Raw genomic sequence first — 17,789 nt, forward strand, 5'->3', positions numbered from 1 at the left:
ATACAACGGTCCTGCCATCCCAGGAATCAGTCTGGTGAACCTTCGCTGCACTCCCTCTATGGCAAGTATATCCTTTCTTAGGTAAGGAGACCAAAACTGCACACAGTACTCCAGGTGTGGTCTCACCAAGGCCCTGTATAACTGTAGTAAGACATCCTTGCTCCTGTGCTCAAATCCTCTTGCAATGAAGGCCAACATACCATTTGCCTTCCTAACTGCTTGCTGCACCTGCATGTTTGCTTTCAGTGACTGGTGTACAACGACACCCAGGTCCCTTTGTACATCAACATTTCCCAATCTATCACCATTTAATTAATACTCTGCCTTTCTGTTTTTCCTACCAAAGTGGGTAACTTCACATTTATCCACGTTATACTGCATCTGCCATGTATTTGCCCACTCACTCAACTTGTCTAAATCGCCTTGAAGCCTCTTTGCATCTGCCTCGCAACTCACAATCCCACCTAGTTTCATGTCATCAGCAAACTTGGAAATATTACATTTGGTTTGCTCATCCAAATCATTGATATATATTGCGAATAGCTGGGGCCCAAGCACTGATCCCTGTGGTACCCCACTAGTCACCGCCTGCCACCCCGAAAAAGACCCATTTATTCCTACTCTCTGTTTCCTATCTGTTAACCAATTTTCAATCCATGCGTCCAATTACGTCCAATCCCATGTGCTTTAATTTTGCACCTCTTATGTGGGACTTTATCAAAGGCCTTCTAAAAAACCAAATACATTACATTCACTGGTTCTCCCTTATCTATTCTACCAGTTACATCCTCAAAAAACTCCAGTAGGTTTGTCAAACACGATTTCCCTTTCATAAATCCATGTTGACTTTGTCTAATCCCGTTGATATTTTCTAAGTGTCCTGTTATCACATCCTTTATAATAGACTCTAGCATTTTCCCTACTACTGATGTTAGGCTAACTGGTCTGTAGTTCCCTGTTTTCTCTCTCCCTCCTTTTTTAAATAGTGGGGTTACATTTGCCACCCTCCAATCTGCAGGAACTGTTCCATAATCTATAGAATTTTGGAAGATGACAACCAATGCATCCACTATTTCCAAGGCTACATCTTTTAGTACTCTGGGATGCAGATTATCAGGCCCTGGGGATTTATCAGCTTTCAGTCCCATTAATTTCTCCAGCACTATTTTTTTACTAATACTAATTTCCTTTAATTCCTCCTTCTCACTAGACCCTTGGGTCCTTAGCATTTCTGGGAAGTTATTTGTGTCCTCTTCCCTGAAGACAGAACCAAAGTATTTTGTTTAATTGCTCTGTCATTTCCTTGTTCCCCATTATAAATTCTCTTGCTTCTGACTATAAGGGACCTACATTTGTCTTCACTAATCTTTTTCTTTTTACATACTTGTAGAAGCTTTTACAGTCCGCTTTTATGTTCCTTGCAAGTTTACTCTCATACTCTATTTTTCCCCTCTTAATCAATCTCTTGGTCCTTTTTTGCTGAACTCTAAACTACTCCCAATCCTCAGGCTTGCTACTTTTTCTGGTAACTTTATATGACTCTTCTTTGGATCTAATACTATCCTTAATTTCTTTTGTTAGCCATGGTTGGGCCGCTTTTCCTTTTGTGTTTTTGCTCCAGAAAGGAATGTATAACTGTTGCAATTCATGCATTCGCTCCTTAAAGGTTAACCATTGCCTATCCACCGTCATGCCTTTTAATGAAGCTCCCCAATCTATCATAGCCAACTCCCTCCTCATACCTTCGTAGTTTCCTTTGTTTAGATTTAGGACCCTAGTTTCGGATTGGACTACTTCACTTTCCATCTTAATGAAGAATTCTATCATGTTACGGTCACTCTTCCCTAAAAGACCCCGCACAACAAGATTATTAATTAACCCCTTCTCATTGCACAATACCCAATCTAGGATAACCTGTTCCCTAGTTGGCTCCTCAACGTACTGGTCTAAAAAAAATCTCGTACACACTGCAGAAATTCATATCTTTTGTTTGTGTTACAGAATTCTATATTAGAATTTGGAAACATAAAATAGGTTGCATTTGAGAAATGTATAGCAAGAGTTGTGTAAACCATGCAAGTCATGTACAATGATTATTTGCTATGATTAACTTCTTCAATAAAGAGGGAGAAGTGTAATAGAGCCAACTGGTGGACTACTGATGTATATAATAATAAAGCCATATGCAGTACAGTTCTTACCGGAAGCCATGTTGTGCTGTTGAATATATATGCTGGCCTAGAAATTGAGTTTGCGCTGCGCCGGGGCTTAACGCTGGAAATTTAGCGCTGGTGCTAAGTCGCGCTGTGCGCGCCAAAAATTCAGTAGCGCCGCGCCCAAACGGCTGCCGGCGCTACTGAAGGCTGTTTGCGCCTGAAAACTGGCGCTACGCGCCGCATTGCGGCGCTATTCCGGCGCTGCGGCGCCCGATGCGGTGCGGCAGGCTCGGGAAGTGCAGGCCTCCTCCTTCAGTTAAGGAGGAGCTGCCTGCACCCGCCCGCTGGCCGGTTAAATCGCCACAAAAATGAGCCCGGCACCTCGGGGAAGTGCTGGGCTCGCAGCCGAGAAGCATCTGTTCCGCGGGGGGGGGGGTGGGGGAGTCCGGGGAGGGAGGTGCGGGCAGGCGGCCGGCGGGAAAGCGGCCGGCCGCCGCTCCACCTTTATGCGCCGGCGCAAAGTCGTGTAAGACTCTGTTGCCAGAGTCTTAGTTGCGGCTGCCACGGGCGAGGCGGCCGCAACTGAATTTCGGCGCTGGGGCCCGTCACCACGGCAACCGGGACGCTGCGCACACCGATGACGTCATCGGTGCCGGCGCAGCGCTACCGGTGTAACGCCGATGTTGGGCCCTAGTCAATTTCAAAACCGGCTGTAAGTCCAGCGCAATGCCCTCTAGCGCCGCAAAATGGGCGCTAAGCCCACTCAATTTCTAGGCCGCTGTGTCTCAAGATATCACAGCTAGCTCTAATTTTAAGGTTTTCCCCCCAAGTTCTGAACTCCTCCAACAGAGAAAATAGTCTCTATCTGCCCTGTCAATTCCTTTATCCATCTTAAACAGCTCAATTAGATCACCCCTTAATCTTCTATACTCGTGGGAATACAAGCCCAGTCTATGCAACCTGTGTACGCATACTGATAATCAAAAATCCAGCATGGAAAGAGGAATCCTCTCCTCCCCATTCATGCACCTTGGGGTACAGTTCTATAAAACTGGATCACAGTTCAGTTACTCACAACTAAACTTAACCTTGATATGGCCTAAGGCGAGTTTCTTTGATTCTCAAGTTGGTCCTGTACTTATCCCTAGTACAGGACTGAATCAAACATCATTAATAAGCTGTTAAGTTGAGGCCAACAAGAAGCTCAAACGTAGTACCCCAGTGCCAACATGGAACAGAAATAGGGAGTTATTGGAAACAGCATCATCCCCAGGACAGAACATCATAGGATAGACAAGTCTTCTTAAACTGTTCCTCTTGCACACCCCTAATTATAATCGCTCCACCATTGGCGGCCGTGCCTTCAGCTGCCTGGGCCCTAAGCTCTGGAATTCTCTTCCTGAACCTCTCCGCCTCTCCAAATCTCTTCTCTTTAGAGACGCTTCTTAAAACCTACCTCTTTGACCAAGCTTTTGGTCACCTGTCCTAATATCTCACGTGGCTCGGTGTCAATTTTTGTTTGATAATCGCTCCCGTGAAGCGCTTTGGGAAATTTTAACTACATTAAAGGCGCTATATAAATGCACGTTGTTGTTGTTTCACATGGTGGGAGATGTTCACAGCCACAGCCTTAAACCAACTGAAACCGGTGAGAAAGTAAATCACTTGACATAGCGTCAGAGGTAGCTGGAAATAAAGTGCATTATTCCATATCCACTGCGTCCAATACTATCTAATATAACTAACTGGTGCTGTTTGCAAGCGAGCAGCATTGACTTTTACAACCGCACGCTGGCAAGACATCTGGCCTGCTTTCCCGGTCCTTCCTTCAACAAATTTAAGTAGGAAGTCAGAAGCCCAAGGCAGAGTCTCCTGCATGCCAAATCCACTTCCTCTAAAGATACCAAAGATTTTAAGATAACTATCATTTTTTTTGTTTTGTGTATATTGCTTTTGATGTTCCTGCCCCAACATAACTTTTGGCATTTTATGAATTGGCTGAAATAGTATAAAACGATTCCAATTCTCAAGTAGTAAAAAAGCAAGTAGTGTGAGTGCACACACACAACCGCACACTCACACACGCACACACAACACACACACACACACAACACACACACAAACACACACACACACACACAACACACACACACAACACACAACACACACACATGTACACACACACAACACACACAACTCACACTCACACACACAACACACAACACACACAACTCACACTCACACACAACACACAACACACACAAACACACACACAACTCAACACACACACAACTCACTCACACACACAACACACACAACACACACACAACACACACACAACTCACACACACAACACACACAACACATACACACAACCACACACACAACTCACAACACACACACACACACACACACACAACACACAACTCACACTCACACACACACTCACACAAAACCACACACACATAAGAACATAACATAAGACCATAAGACGTAGGAGCAGGAGTCGGTCATTCGGCCCCTCGAACCTGCTGCGCCATTCAATAAGATCATGGCCGATCTGATCTTGACCTCAACTCCACTTCCCTGCCCGCTCCCCATAACCTTTCACTCCCTATCACTCCCTGTCTATCTCCACCTTAAATATGTTCAATGGCCCAGCCTCCACAGCTCTCTGGGGGAGAGAATTCCAAAGATTCACGACCCTCTGGGAGAAGAAATTCCTCCTCATCTCTGATTTAAAAGGGTGTCCCCTTATTCTGAAACTATGCCCTCTAGTTCTAGATTCCCCCACAAGGGGAAGCATCCTCTCAGCATCTACCCTGTCAAGCCCCCTCAGTATCTTATACATTTCAATAAGATCCCCTCTCATTCTTCTAAACTCCAATGAGTATAGGCCCAACCTGCTCAACCTTTCGTCATACGTCAACCCCTTCATCTCAGGAATTAACCGAGTGAACCTCTCACACACACTCACACAACACACACAACACACACTCACACACTTACACACAACACACAACACACACACACACTCACACTCAACACACAACACACACACAACTCACACTCACATACACACAACACACACACATAAGAACATAAGGAATAGGAGCAGGAATAGGCCACTTGGCCCTTCGAGCCTGCTCCACCATTCAATAAGATCAGGGCTGATCTTGGGCTCAAAGCCACTTCCCCACCTGCTCCCCATAACCCTTCACTCCCTTATCTTGCAAAAATCTGTCTATCTCTACCTTAAATGTATTTAATGACCCAGCCTCCACGGCTCTCTGGGGCAGAGAATTCCACAGATTTACAACCCTCTGAGAGAAGAAATTTCTTCTCATCTCAGTTCTAAAAGGGCGACCCTTTATTCTGAAACTATGCCCCCAAGTTCTAGATTTCCCCACGAGGGGAAACATCCTCTCTGCATCTACCCTGTCGAGCCCCCTCAGTATCTTATATGTTTCAATAAGATCACCTCTCATTCTTCTAAATTCCAATGAGTATAGGCCCAGCCTGCTCAACCTTTCTTCATAAGTCAACCCCCTCATCTCTGGAATTAACCAAGTGAATCGTCTCTGAACTGCCTCCAATGCAAGTATATCCTTCCTTAAATAAGGAGACCAAAACTGTACGCAGTACTCCAGGTGTGGTCTCACCAATACCCTGTACAGTTGTAGCAGGACTTCCCTACTTTTATACTCCAACCCCCTTGCAATAAAGGCCAACATTCCATTTGCCTTTTTGATTACTTGCTGTGTTTGATGCGCTAGAACCCCCAGGTCTCTCTGAACTGTAGCATTTTGTAATCTCTCTCCATTTAAATAATAATTTGCTTTTTTATTTTTCCTTCCAAAGTGGATAACCTCACACTTTCCCACATTATACTCCATCTGCCAAATGTTTACCCACTTACTTAGCCTGTCTATATCCCTTTGCAGATTCTTTGAGTCCTCTGCACAACTTGCTTTCCCACCCATCTTTGTATCATCCACAAACTTGGCTACATTACACTCGATCCCTTCATCCAAGTCATTAATATAGATTGTAAATAGTTGAGGCCCCAGCACCGATCCCTGTGGCACCCCACCAGTTACCGTTTGCCAACCGGAAAATGACCCATTTATCCCGACTCTCTGCTTTCTGTTAGTTAGCCAATTCTCTACCCATGCTAATATATTACCCCCAACTCCGTGAGCTCTTATCTTATGCAGTAACCTTTTATGTGGCACCTTATCGAATGCCTTCTGGAAATCCAAATACACCACATCCACTGGCTCACCCTTATCCACCCTGCTCGTTATATCCTTAAAGAACTCCAGCAAATATGTTAAACATGATTTCCCTTTCATAAAACCATGCTGACTGACATGAATCTTGTCATTCATCTGGAAATGACTTATGAAATGATACTGGGTGGCCTGCTGGTGGCGCTGTCCAGGGAGAGTATAAATACTCGGGCATGGGCCCAGCTTGCTCAGGACATTCTTTAACAGGAACTAGTGAAGGACACAACTAGACCTCCATGTTGAAAAACAGTTGATTAAAGCCTTGTTTAATACTTAGACCAAGTACCTAGTAGTTTTCTTACGTCACTGACTCTGTTTGACTGCATTATGATTTTCCAAATGCCCTGCTACTGCTTCCTTAAGGAAGGACTCCAGCATTTTCCCAACGACAGATGTTAGGCTAACCAGTCTATAGTTTCCTGCTTTCTGTCACCTTCCTTTCTTAAATAGGGGTGTTACATTAGCGGTTTTCCAATCCACTGGGACCTCTCCAGAGTCCAGGGAATTTTGGTATATTGTAACCAATGCATCCACTATCTCTGCAGCCACTTCTTTTAAGACCCTGGGATGCAGGCCATCTGGCCCAGAGGACTTGTCGTCTGTTAGTCCCATTATTTTACCAAGTACTTTTTCCTTAGTGATAACGATTGTCTTTAGTTCCCCCCTCCCTGTGGCCCCTTGATTATCCGTTATTGTGATGTTGTTAGTGTCTTCTATCATGAAGACAGATACAAAATATTTGTTCAGAGTCTCTGCCATTTCCCCGTTCCCCATTATTAATTCCCCGATCTCATCCTCTAAGGGACCAACGTTTACTTTAGCTACCCTCTTCCTTTTTATATACCTGTAGAAGCTCTTACTTTCTGTTTTAATATTTCTTGCCAGTTTACTCTCATAATTCATCTTGTCTCTCTTTATTTTTTTTTAGTCATCCTTTGCTGGTTTAAAAAAATTCCCAATCCTCTGGTCTCCCACCAATCCTGGCAACATTGTATGCCTTCATTTTCAATTTGATACCATCCTTTACTTTCTTAGTTAGCCACGGATGGTGCTCCCTTCTCTTAAAATCTTTCTTTTTCACTGGAATATATTTTTGTTGAGAGTTATAAAATATCTCCTTAAATGTCCGCCACTGCATTTCAACTGTCTTACCCTTTAATTTATTTTTCCAGTCCACTTTAGCCAGTTCTGCCCTCATGCCATTGTAATTGCCTTTGTTTAAGATCAGGTTTGAGATACAACTTTCTCACCCTCCAACTGATTTGAAATTCAACCATGTTATGATCATTCTTTCCTAGAGGATCCTTTACTATGAGATCATTTATTAATTCTGTCTCATTACATAGTACCAGATCCAAGATAGCCTGCTCCCTGGTTGATTCCATTATATACTGTTCTAGGAAACTATCCTGGATGCACTCTATGAACTCCTCCTCAAGGTTACCATGGCCAATTTGATTTGTCCAATCGATATGGAGATTAATATCACCCATGACTATTACCATATACAACTCACACTCACACACAACACACACAACACACTCACACAACACACTCTCACACAACACACACTCACACAAAACCACTCACACAACACACATTCTCACACACACACACAACACACTCACACTCACACACCCAACACACACACTCACACAGAACACACACACAACACATTCACACAGAACACACACATACTCACACACTCACTCACACACACATTCACACACACACTCACACACACATTCACACAGCACACACATTCACACACACATTCACACTCACACTCACACACACACATTCACACACCACACACACACACACACATTCACACACACACACACACATTCACACTCACTCACACAGTCACATGCACACACACATTCACACTCACTCACAGTCACATACACACACATTCACACACACTCACACACATTCACACACAGACACTCACACACAGACACACTCACACACACAGACTCACACACACAAGCACACACACACTCAGACACACAGAGTAAATCGGAAGTTTGCCGAGACTGACTATGTTTGTGGGCACTTTTGTTAAATGCTTGTCTGCGCTACTCACGTAAAGCATGATATTATTAATACGAGCTTACAAAAAGTGACGGGCAGGAAAAGACCAACTGGTCCATCAAGCCTGCCCCACAAGGAGGGATCCTGGCACCTGGTGCAGTGGGGAAGGTGATTAAGATGTTTAAAAAGATCAATGCTGTCTCCTGAAGTTGCTGGACCTGGAGTTTTTTGGCTCTCAAGATGATACGACATCCAGGTCATCACAGTCAGAAAAGCAGGGGAAACGTGTGAATGAAATGCAAAGCTAATGGAGCTCACATCACTGGAGACCTAAACGTAGTGCATCAGACTACAACAACAACAACTTGCATTTATATAGCGCCTTTAATGTAGTATAACCTCCCAATGTGCTTCACAGGAGCAATTATCAAACAAAATTTGACACCGAGCCACATAAGGAGATATTAGGGCAGTGACCAAAAACTTGGTCAAAGAGGTTTTAAGGAGGAGAGAGCCGGAGAGGTTTAAGGAGGGAATTCCAGAGCTTAGGACCTAGTCAGCTGAAGGCACGGCCGCCAATGGTGGAGCGATTAAATTCAGGGGATGCTCAACAGGCCAAAATTGGAGGAGCGCAGAGATCACGGAGGATTGTAGGGCTGGAGGAGATTACAGAGATAGGGAGGGGGCGAGGTCATGGAGGGATTTGAAAACAAGGATGAGAATTTTAAAATCGAGGCAATGTCGGACTGGGAACCAATGTAGGTCAACGAGCACAGGGGGTGGGGGGTGGTGGGTGGGTGAACGGGCGAGCGGGACTTGATGCGCGTTAGGATAGATCGGCAGCGGAACCTTTCAGTGAGGTAGTATGGAGACTGGCTGCAGTGATGTCCGCACGACTGCACTTCCAAAAAGCCAATCCACTGGCCACAAAGTGCGCCGGGTCGCCCCAAGGTCATGAGAGGCAGTATACAAACCCAAGTTCTTTCTTCGACAGATGGAATCACCGAGAAGCAACAAACGACAAGAGCAGAAAAGAAATCACAGTGACAAACCACGCAGGCAACCCGCATGGGATGGAGTAAATGCACCGCATCAGACTCACATATTACATCGAGTCCACAGCACAGAAACAGGCCATTCAGCCCCACTGCTCCGTGCCGGTGTTTATGCTCCGCACCAGCCTCCTCCCACCCCTCTTCATCTCACCCCATCAACATATCCTTCTATCCCTTTGTAATGAAATGTGTTTGTCTTGCCTGTATTCGTTCTTGCCTGTATTCGTTTTGCACTCATGTATATTACCCTCCCCCACACTGTGTATAGTTTCACTTCCTCTTTCCTGACTAACCTGGAAGGTTCCAGGTCTTGGCTCTTGGCTCCGCCCCTGACTTCTCTTACATAAAGATCCCAGGATCTGTATGACTCATTCCTGTGAGCCAGTCGGTGTGTTGAGATGTTAGCTCTGATCTTAGTGATTAAAAGCCAACTTGTTTAAGTTAATAACTTCTAGTTTTGTGGTTATTGAAGGCACATCAATTTTAATCACTAAAGAATACTAGGATGGATCGACTCCTAAAACCAGAGCGTCTGGACTTGGATCCACATTCTGCTGAAGCATCAAATCAATTTGGACACTGGCTCAAATGCTTCGAACTCTTCGCGAGGGCCTCTTCCGCTAGCGAGGTAGATAAACTGAGTCTACTGACTACTCGCGTTAGTCATTGGATTTATTCGTTCATCCGGGACGCCACCTCTTACACGGAGGCCATCACTATCCTGAAGGCCCAATACCAGAGGCCAGTAAACGAAGTGTACGCCAGACATCTGCTGGCTACACGCAGGCAGCGACCTGAGGAATCAATGGACGATTTCTTACAGGGCCTAAAGGACTTGGTCCGGGACTGTAACTGCAAGGCCGTGATGGCCAACGTGTACTCTGATGAATTGGTCCGCGATTCCTTCATCACGGGCCTCAAATCGAATTATATCCGGCAGAGACTGCTGGAGAAGGAGGTCCTGGACTTAAAAAAGGCAGTGGCCACTGCGCAATCGCTGGACGTGGCCCAGAAAAACTCTGACTCTTATTCTTCTGGCCATGCGGCCCTCACCGCCTCGTGCGCGCCGAGTGGGCCGCCATCTTGGAATCAGCCATCTTCCCCATCCAGGTCTCAGACCAGCTCTACACCGCCGGAGTCCCCACACAGAAGTTCACCCAGGAGTCCTACTACAGCGGCAATGTCTCGAGGCCTGAAATGCTACTTCTGCGGCCAGGCCAAGCACCCCAGACAACGATGCCCAGCGAAGGACGCTACATGCTTCAAATGTAAGAAAAAGGGGCATTTTAGCAAAGTCTGCAGGGGGAATCCGATTTCCAACTCCGTCACCGCCTCATGCGTGCCGTGCGGGCCGCCATCTTGGGATCCGCCATCTTTTCCCGACTCAACGGCCGCCCAGGGCCCAACAGTGGCTTCGATCACGGTGGATCAATCCAGGCCACACCCGTTGACAAAATCCATGATGGACATACAGGTAAACGGGAATTTAACGAAATGTTTAATTGACTGTGGGAGTACCGAGAGTTTTATCCACCCTAGCCTGGTACGGCGGCACTCATTAACGGTAACCCCTACATGGAGCAGAATTGCTATGGCTGCTAAGCCCCACACTTCGGACATTTTGGGCTACTGTGTGGTAACACTGACTGTAAAAGGCACGGACTACAAGGATTTAAAACTCCTCGTGATGCCAGAACTCTGTGTTAATGTAATCTTGGGCCTGGACTTCCAGTGCCACCACGAAAGTGTCACGCTAGCATATGGCGGGTCCCAGCCGCCACTCACAGTCTGTGGCCTATCAACCGTAAAAATCAGCCCGCCCTCTTTATTCGCTAATCTCGCTCCGAACTGTAGGCCCATAGCGACCAAAAGTAGACGGTACAGTCTGGAAGACAGACACTTTATCAAGGCGGAAGTGGACAGACTCCTGCGGGAAGGCATTATTGAATGCAGTACCAGTCCGTGGCGTGCCCAAGTAGTCATAGTTAAAAATAGCGAAAAGAAACGGATAGTAATTGACTACAGCCAGACTGTTAATATTTATACCCAGCTGGACGCCTACCCTTTACCCCGCATATCAGAAATGGTCAACCAGATTGCGCAATACCGAGTCTTCTCGACTATCGACCTCAAATCCGCGTATCACCAGCTCCCCATTAGAATGGAGGACCACCCATACACCGCCTTTGAGGCGAACGGATGCCTCTACCATTTTCTCAGAGTGCCCTTCGGAGTAACAAATGGGGTCTCGGTCTTCCAACGTGAGATGGACCGCATGGTTGACGAGAGTAAACTACAAGCTACCTACCCCTATCTGGACAATGTCACTATCTGCGGGCACAACCAGCAAGACCACGATCTAAATCTTGCGAGATTTTTAAAAACTGCCCTAAAGCTGAATCTAACCTACAACGAAGACAAATGTGTCTTCAACACAACCCGTTTCTGTATCCTCGGCTGTGTGGTGGAAGATGGGGTAATTGGACCGGACCCTGTCCGATTACGCCCCCTAAAGGAACTGCCCCTGCCACACAATCCCAAAGCTTTAAAAAGGTGCCTGGGATTTTTTTCGTATTATGCCCAATGGGTGCCCAATTACTCTGATAAGGCCCGACCCCTCATTAAATCGACGTCCTTCCCACTATCAGCTGAAGCTCGGGAGGTTTTCACCAGTATCAAACAGGACATTGAAAGGGCTGCACTGTGTGCAGTGGACGAAAGCATTCCCTTTCAAGTCGAAAGCGATGCGTCAGACTTTGCCTTAGCTGCGACCCTCAATCAGGCTGGGAGACCTGTGGCCTTCTTCTCCCGAGCCCTTCAGGGACCTGAAATCAGGCACTCTTCTGTCGAGAAGGAGGCACAGGCTATAGTGGAGGCAGTGCGGCACTGGAGACACTACCTAGCCGGCAAACGTTTCACCCTGCTCACCGACCAGCGGTCGGTGGCTTTCATGTTTAATAACAAACAAAGGGGGAAAATCAAGAATGACAAAATACTCAGGTGGAGGATCGAACTATCCACATTCGACTATGATATTATGTACAGGCCGGGAGCCCTTAATGAACCCCCAGACGCCCTATCGCGGGGAATGTGTGCCAGCATTCATACGGACAAATTACAGGGTCTCCACAACGACCTCTGTCGCCCAGGGGTCACCCGACTATACCATTTTATAAAGTCCCGCAATCTGCCCCACTCCATCGAGGAGGTCAGGGCAATGACCAGAGCCTGCCGCATCTGTGCGGAATGTAAGCCTCGTTTCTACAGGCCTGACCGTGCACACCTTATCAAAGCCACACGGCCATTCGAGCGCCTAAGTCTGGACTTCAAGGGACCCCTTCCCTCTGCCGACCGTAACGTATACCTCCTCAATATCATCGATGAATATTCCCGCTTCCCCTTCGCCATTCCCTGCCCAGACATGACCAGTGCCACGGTCATCAAGTGTCTCTGTAATCTATTCTGCATATTTGGCATGCCGAACTACATACACAGCGATAGGGGGACGTCATTTATGAGTGACGAACTGCGCCAGTTCTTGCTCTCAAAGGGGATAGCCACTAGCAGAACCACTAGCTACAACCCCCGGGGTAATGGGCAAGTGGAAAGGGAGAATGCTACTGTTTGGAAGGCTGTCACGTTAGCCTTAAAGTCAAAAGGCCTTCCGACCTCCCGCTGGCAGGAAGTCCTCCCAGACGTGCTCCACTCCATAAGGTCTCTGTTATGTACAGCCACTAACGCCACCCCTCACGAAAAGATGTTCGTTTTCCCCCGGAAATCCACCTCGGGCATATCTCTACCCGCGTGGCTGACGTCTCCGGGGACAGTACTATTGCGGAAGCACGTGAGAGGCCATAAAACGGACCCCCTTGTGGAAAAGGTACAGCTCCTCCATGCAAACCCTCAGTACGCCTATATCGAATACTCTGACGGGCGAGAGGACACTGTTTCCATAAAAGACCTCGCTCCCTCGGGGAGCGGAGAGAACGATGAGAGACTACCCGAGGAAGACCTACACCAAAAAGATGCAGGACGCCCAGAGGTATCAATACCCAACTTTAACCTGGAGGACACTGCAGATAACCTGGAAGGCACTGCGGAGGCCCGGACAGCGGAAGAACCAGAATCCATTCCCCTAGAGGCACCCCAACCGGCTTTGCGCCGATCACTGAGAACCGCAAAACCTCCTGACAGACTCACTTCTACCAACTTTTAAGAAACATCACCCCGATGGACTAAATCTAAAGAAGGGGTGAATGTAATGAAATGTGTTTGTCGTGCCTGTATTCGTTTTGCACTCATGTATATTACCCTCCCCCACACGGTGTATAGTTTCACTTCCTCTTCCCTGACTAACCTGGAAGGTTCCAGGTCTTGGCTCTTGGCTCCGCCCCTGACTTCTCTTACATAAAGATCCCAGGATCTGTATGACTCATTCCTGTGAGCCAGTCGGTGTGTTGAGATGTTAGCTCTGATCTTAGTGATTAAAAGCCAATTTGTTTAAGTTAATAACTTCTAGTTTTGTGGTTATTGAAGGCACATCACCCTTTCTCCCTCATGTGCTTATCTACCTTCCCCTTAAATGCATCTATACTATTCGCCTCAACCACTCCCTGTAGTAGCAAGTTCCACATTCTCAGTCCGTAAGGGTGACCCCGAGCTTCCGGTCGCCTGTCACTTTAATTCTCCACGCCACTCCCACTCTGACCTCTCCGTCCTCGGCCTCCTACACTGTTCCAACGAAGCTCAATGTAAGCTCGAGGAACAGCACCTCATCTTTCGATTAGGCTCTTTACAGCCTTCTGGACTCAACATCGAGTTCAACAATTTCAGATCGTAACCTCGGCCCCTATCTTTTTTTTCCATTTATTTTTTTTCTTTATTTATTATTATTATTTTTTTCTCTCTCCCACATGGCAGCTGTCTTTCATTCTGCCAATGCCATTTACACTTCATCTAGAGCCATCTTTTGTTTCTTAACTTGTCCCATTACCATAAAAAAAAGCCAGTTCTGACGAAGGGTCATCAACCTGAAATCTTATCTGAGGAAGGATGTTCTTGCCATGGAGGGAGTGCAGTGAAGATTCACCAGACTGATACCTGGGATGGCAGGAATGACATATGAGGAGAGATTGGGTCGATTGGGCTTATACTCGCTGGAGTTTAGAAGAATGAGAGGGGATTTCATTGAAACTTATAAAATTCTAACAGGACTAGACAGACTAGATGCAGGAAGGATGTTCCCGATGGCGGGGGAGTCCAGAACCAGGGGTCACAGTCTAAGGATAAGGGGTAAGCCATTTAGGACTGAGATGAGGAGGAATTTCTTCACCCAGAGAGTGGTGAACCTGTGGAATTCTCTACCACACAAGGCAGTTGAGGCCAATTCATTAAATATATTCAAGAAGGAGTTAGATATATTTCTTAAGGCTAAAGGGATCAAGGGATATGGGGAGAAGGCAGGGACAGGGTACTGAGTTTGGATGATCAGCCAGGATCTCATTAAATGGCGGAACAGGCTTGAGGGGCCGAATGGCCGACACCTGCTCCTATCTTCTATGTTTCTATGTTAATTCTGTTTCTCTCTCCACAGATGCTGCCCGACCCGCTGAGTATTTCCAGCATTCTCTTTTTTTTTTCCACATTCTCACCACTCTCGGGGTAAAGATGTTTCTCCTGGATTTATTGGTGACCATCTTGTATTTATGGCCCCCTAGTGGAAACATCTTCCCTGTGTCTAACCCCATCAAACCCTTTCCTAATCGTAAGGACCTCCACTGAAGACCCTTTTGCTGAATATTTGTGCATCACTGGTTTGAATAAAGCAAAAGACTTACAGGTGGTCCTGGCTCCCCCTTTGGCCCCGGCAAACCTTCGTAATCCAAATAGTCGAGGTAGTCTTCGTAATCATAGTCATAGTTTTCCATATCAATTTCGTGTGAATTTTCCACGGCAGGATCTGAATCCACAGAGGAGTGAACATTTTCATCCCAGAAGTTGCTCTGATTTGGTAAAGAAGTTTCCTTTGAGGCCCTGTACAAGGTTGCATTGATCATCTGTATTTCCAGGAGCTGGTCGGAATTTTGCTTCACCATCTCGGAGCGGTTTACGTTGCCAAGACTTTCTTTTATCTTGCGCTGCTTCAGCAGTGAGGTTGCGGGTGGTAAATCTTTAACACCGGGTAACATCAGACTTTTCTGATTTTCGTCTTCCCTGACATTTTCAGGGTGATCTTCTTCAGCTTCAGTTCCCTCCCTGCTGGATGACGCTTCCAGTTGTCTGGCATCAGTCTTAACATGTGGGTGAACGGCAGGCTGGCGAGTGGCAGGGCCCATCTCGGCGTCATAGGATTGATGCAATCTCAAAGTATCCTTGAAGCGAGGAGTTGGCGATCGCGCAGTTGGAGGCGGTGGGAAGGAAATCCGTGATTCAGGCGAATTCCTTTGGGTGTTAGTTTCTATGCCTCTGGTCAATGAGTGACCTAAATATATATTACTGTCAGTAGCCTTTTGCTCTTGCGTGCTCAAGATGTGAGGCGATGTTGAAGTCGAACGTGGTCTAGTTTGCCTGTCCTCGCTCAGTGAAGAGCTTGGATAGAGAGAGCTTGAGCCGGCACCTGTAGTGGGTGGGGTGGTGAGCGGTGGCCACGGGGATCGGTAGGTGTCCGCGTGACGGCACTGTTTCTTCACGTAACTGCAATAGTTCGTCAAAGCTTGCGCATTCGGATAAATATCGAGCTGGCATATGGCGCCTTCAAACGGCACCGATTTGAAGTTCATCCTTCCCAACGTTAGCTTGCTGCCGGAAACAAATCTCTGTGGTTCGACGAGTAGCTCCTTGCTGATGAGCTTTTCGCCACAATCGGCAGCGAAGGAAGCGGTTTTGCCCTTAATTCCGATAGCGAATGAATGCCATTGTCCATTGTGAGCGTTATAATCAAAATATACAGACGGCTTCTCGGCAACGTAGATGGCTAATTTCCGCGGTAAAATCTGTACACCGAACTGGAGTCTGTTTTTATTTCTAATGCTAAAGAGGAAAGCGTTGTTGGCTCTGTGAGAGCGGAGACTGACAACTATTGTGAATTCATCCCCAATATCTAGCGGCATGAGGCTTGCGGTCGGAGCTTCAACGTGAGCGTGGCGTGACAGGATAACGCCCGACCCTGTCACCGTGATCCCCGGAGGTAACGAGAGCGGCGCCCATGCTTGGCGAGAGGGAGACGGCGATGATAATTGTGCTTTGCTGTCGGCAAGACCGAGTTTCTGGAGAATGTCGACACCTGGAATTAAAAAAGGCAAAGAGAAATGTCCTGAAGCGATTCATTTAATAGAATTACAGAGAATCTCCAGCACAGAAACAGGCCATTCGACCCCAACTGGTCCGTGCCTGTGTTTATGCTCCACACCAGCCTCCTCCCACCCCTCTTCATCTCAGCCCATCACCATATCCTCCTATTCCCTTCTCCCTCATGTGTTTATCCAGCCTCCCCTTAAATGCATCGATACTATTCGCCTCAACCACTCCCTGTGGTAGCGAGTTCCACATTCTCACCACTCTCTGGGTAAAGAAGTTTCTCCTGAATTCCCGATTAGATTTATTGGTGACTATCTGATATTTATGGCCCCTAGTTCTGGACTCGCCCACAAGTGGAAACATCGGGCTGGATTTTCATTGAGGAGTCGGGTAGGAGGCAGGACTACAACTTTCGGGGTTTTAGTCCCGCCTCCATCGAGTTGTGGCCAATCCACGCGATTTTGACTTGATTGACCTTGTTGAGTCCGCCCAGCGGGCTCAGCAGGCCAATTAAGGGCCACCCGGCAACAGGTGACATCACAGATTGAAATTTCATCTGTCAAGACCTTTTGACAGATGAAATATCAGCGTTTCACAGCTGTTTGAAGCTGTCAAACACTGACAATCTATACTCCAGGTTAATTCCTTCCTCTCAGGATGATTTAGAGATCTCCCCGGAACAGAAAGCAGAGGCTGCAACTTTTGACAGCTGGCGGCCATTCTGCTTTCTGTGCCGGTGAGATGAGGGACTCCCGAGACCTGAAGGAAGGAAGGCTGTAAAGATAAGTAAAGGTTAGTAGAACTTCTTTAAACACTTTACACAGACCAAACACACTTACCTCTGCACTCATGCACCCATCACTCACCTGAACACCGGACATCTCGACCCCTCCAAGCCCTTCATCCCGACGGCCCGCCTTGCTAACTTGGCATGGTCTGGAGCCGTCGGGAAT

General features: G+C 46.9%; 1 protein-coding gene across 1 annotated transcript in view; it reads right to left on the reverse strand.

Moving 5' to 3' along the window:
- col24a1 (collagen type XXIV alpha 1) overlaps positions 1-17,789 on the reverse strand; it is a 677,579-nt gene that overhangs the window by 508,546 nt on the left and 151,244 nt on the right. The window contains exon 3 of the mRNA XM_085983549.1: positions 15,378-16,822. Within this exon, the coding sequence (XP_085839675.1) occupies positions 15,378-16,822 (1,445 nt within the window). The remainder of the gene's footprint in view (positions 1-15,377; positions 16,823-17,789) is intronic.

The sequence above is a fragment of the Somniosus microcephalus genome, chromosome 3, assembly GCF_052327205.1.
Source record: "Somniosus microcephalus isolate GS21.2 chromosome 3, FLI_Smic_1.0, whole genome shotgun sequence".
Lineage (NCBI taxonomy): Eukaryota > Metazoa > Chordata > Chondrichthyes > Squaliformes > Somniosidae > Somniosus > Somniosus microcephalus.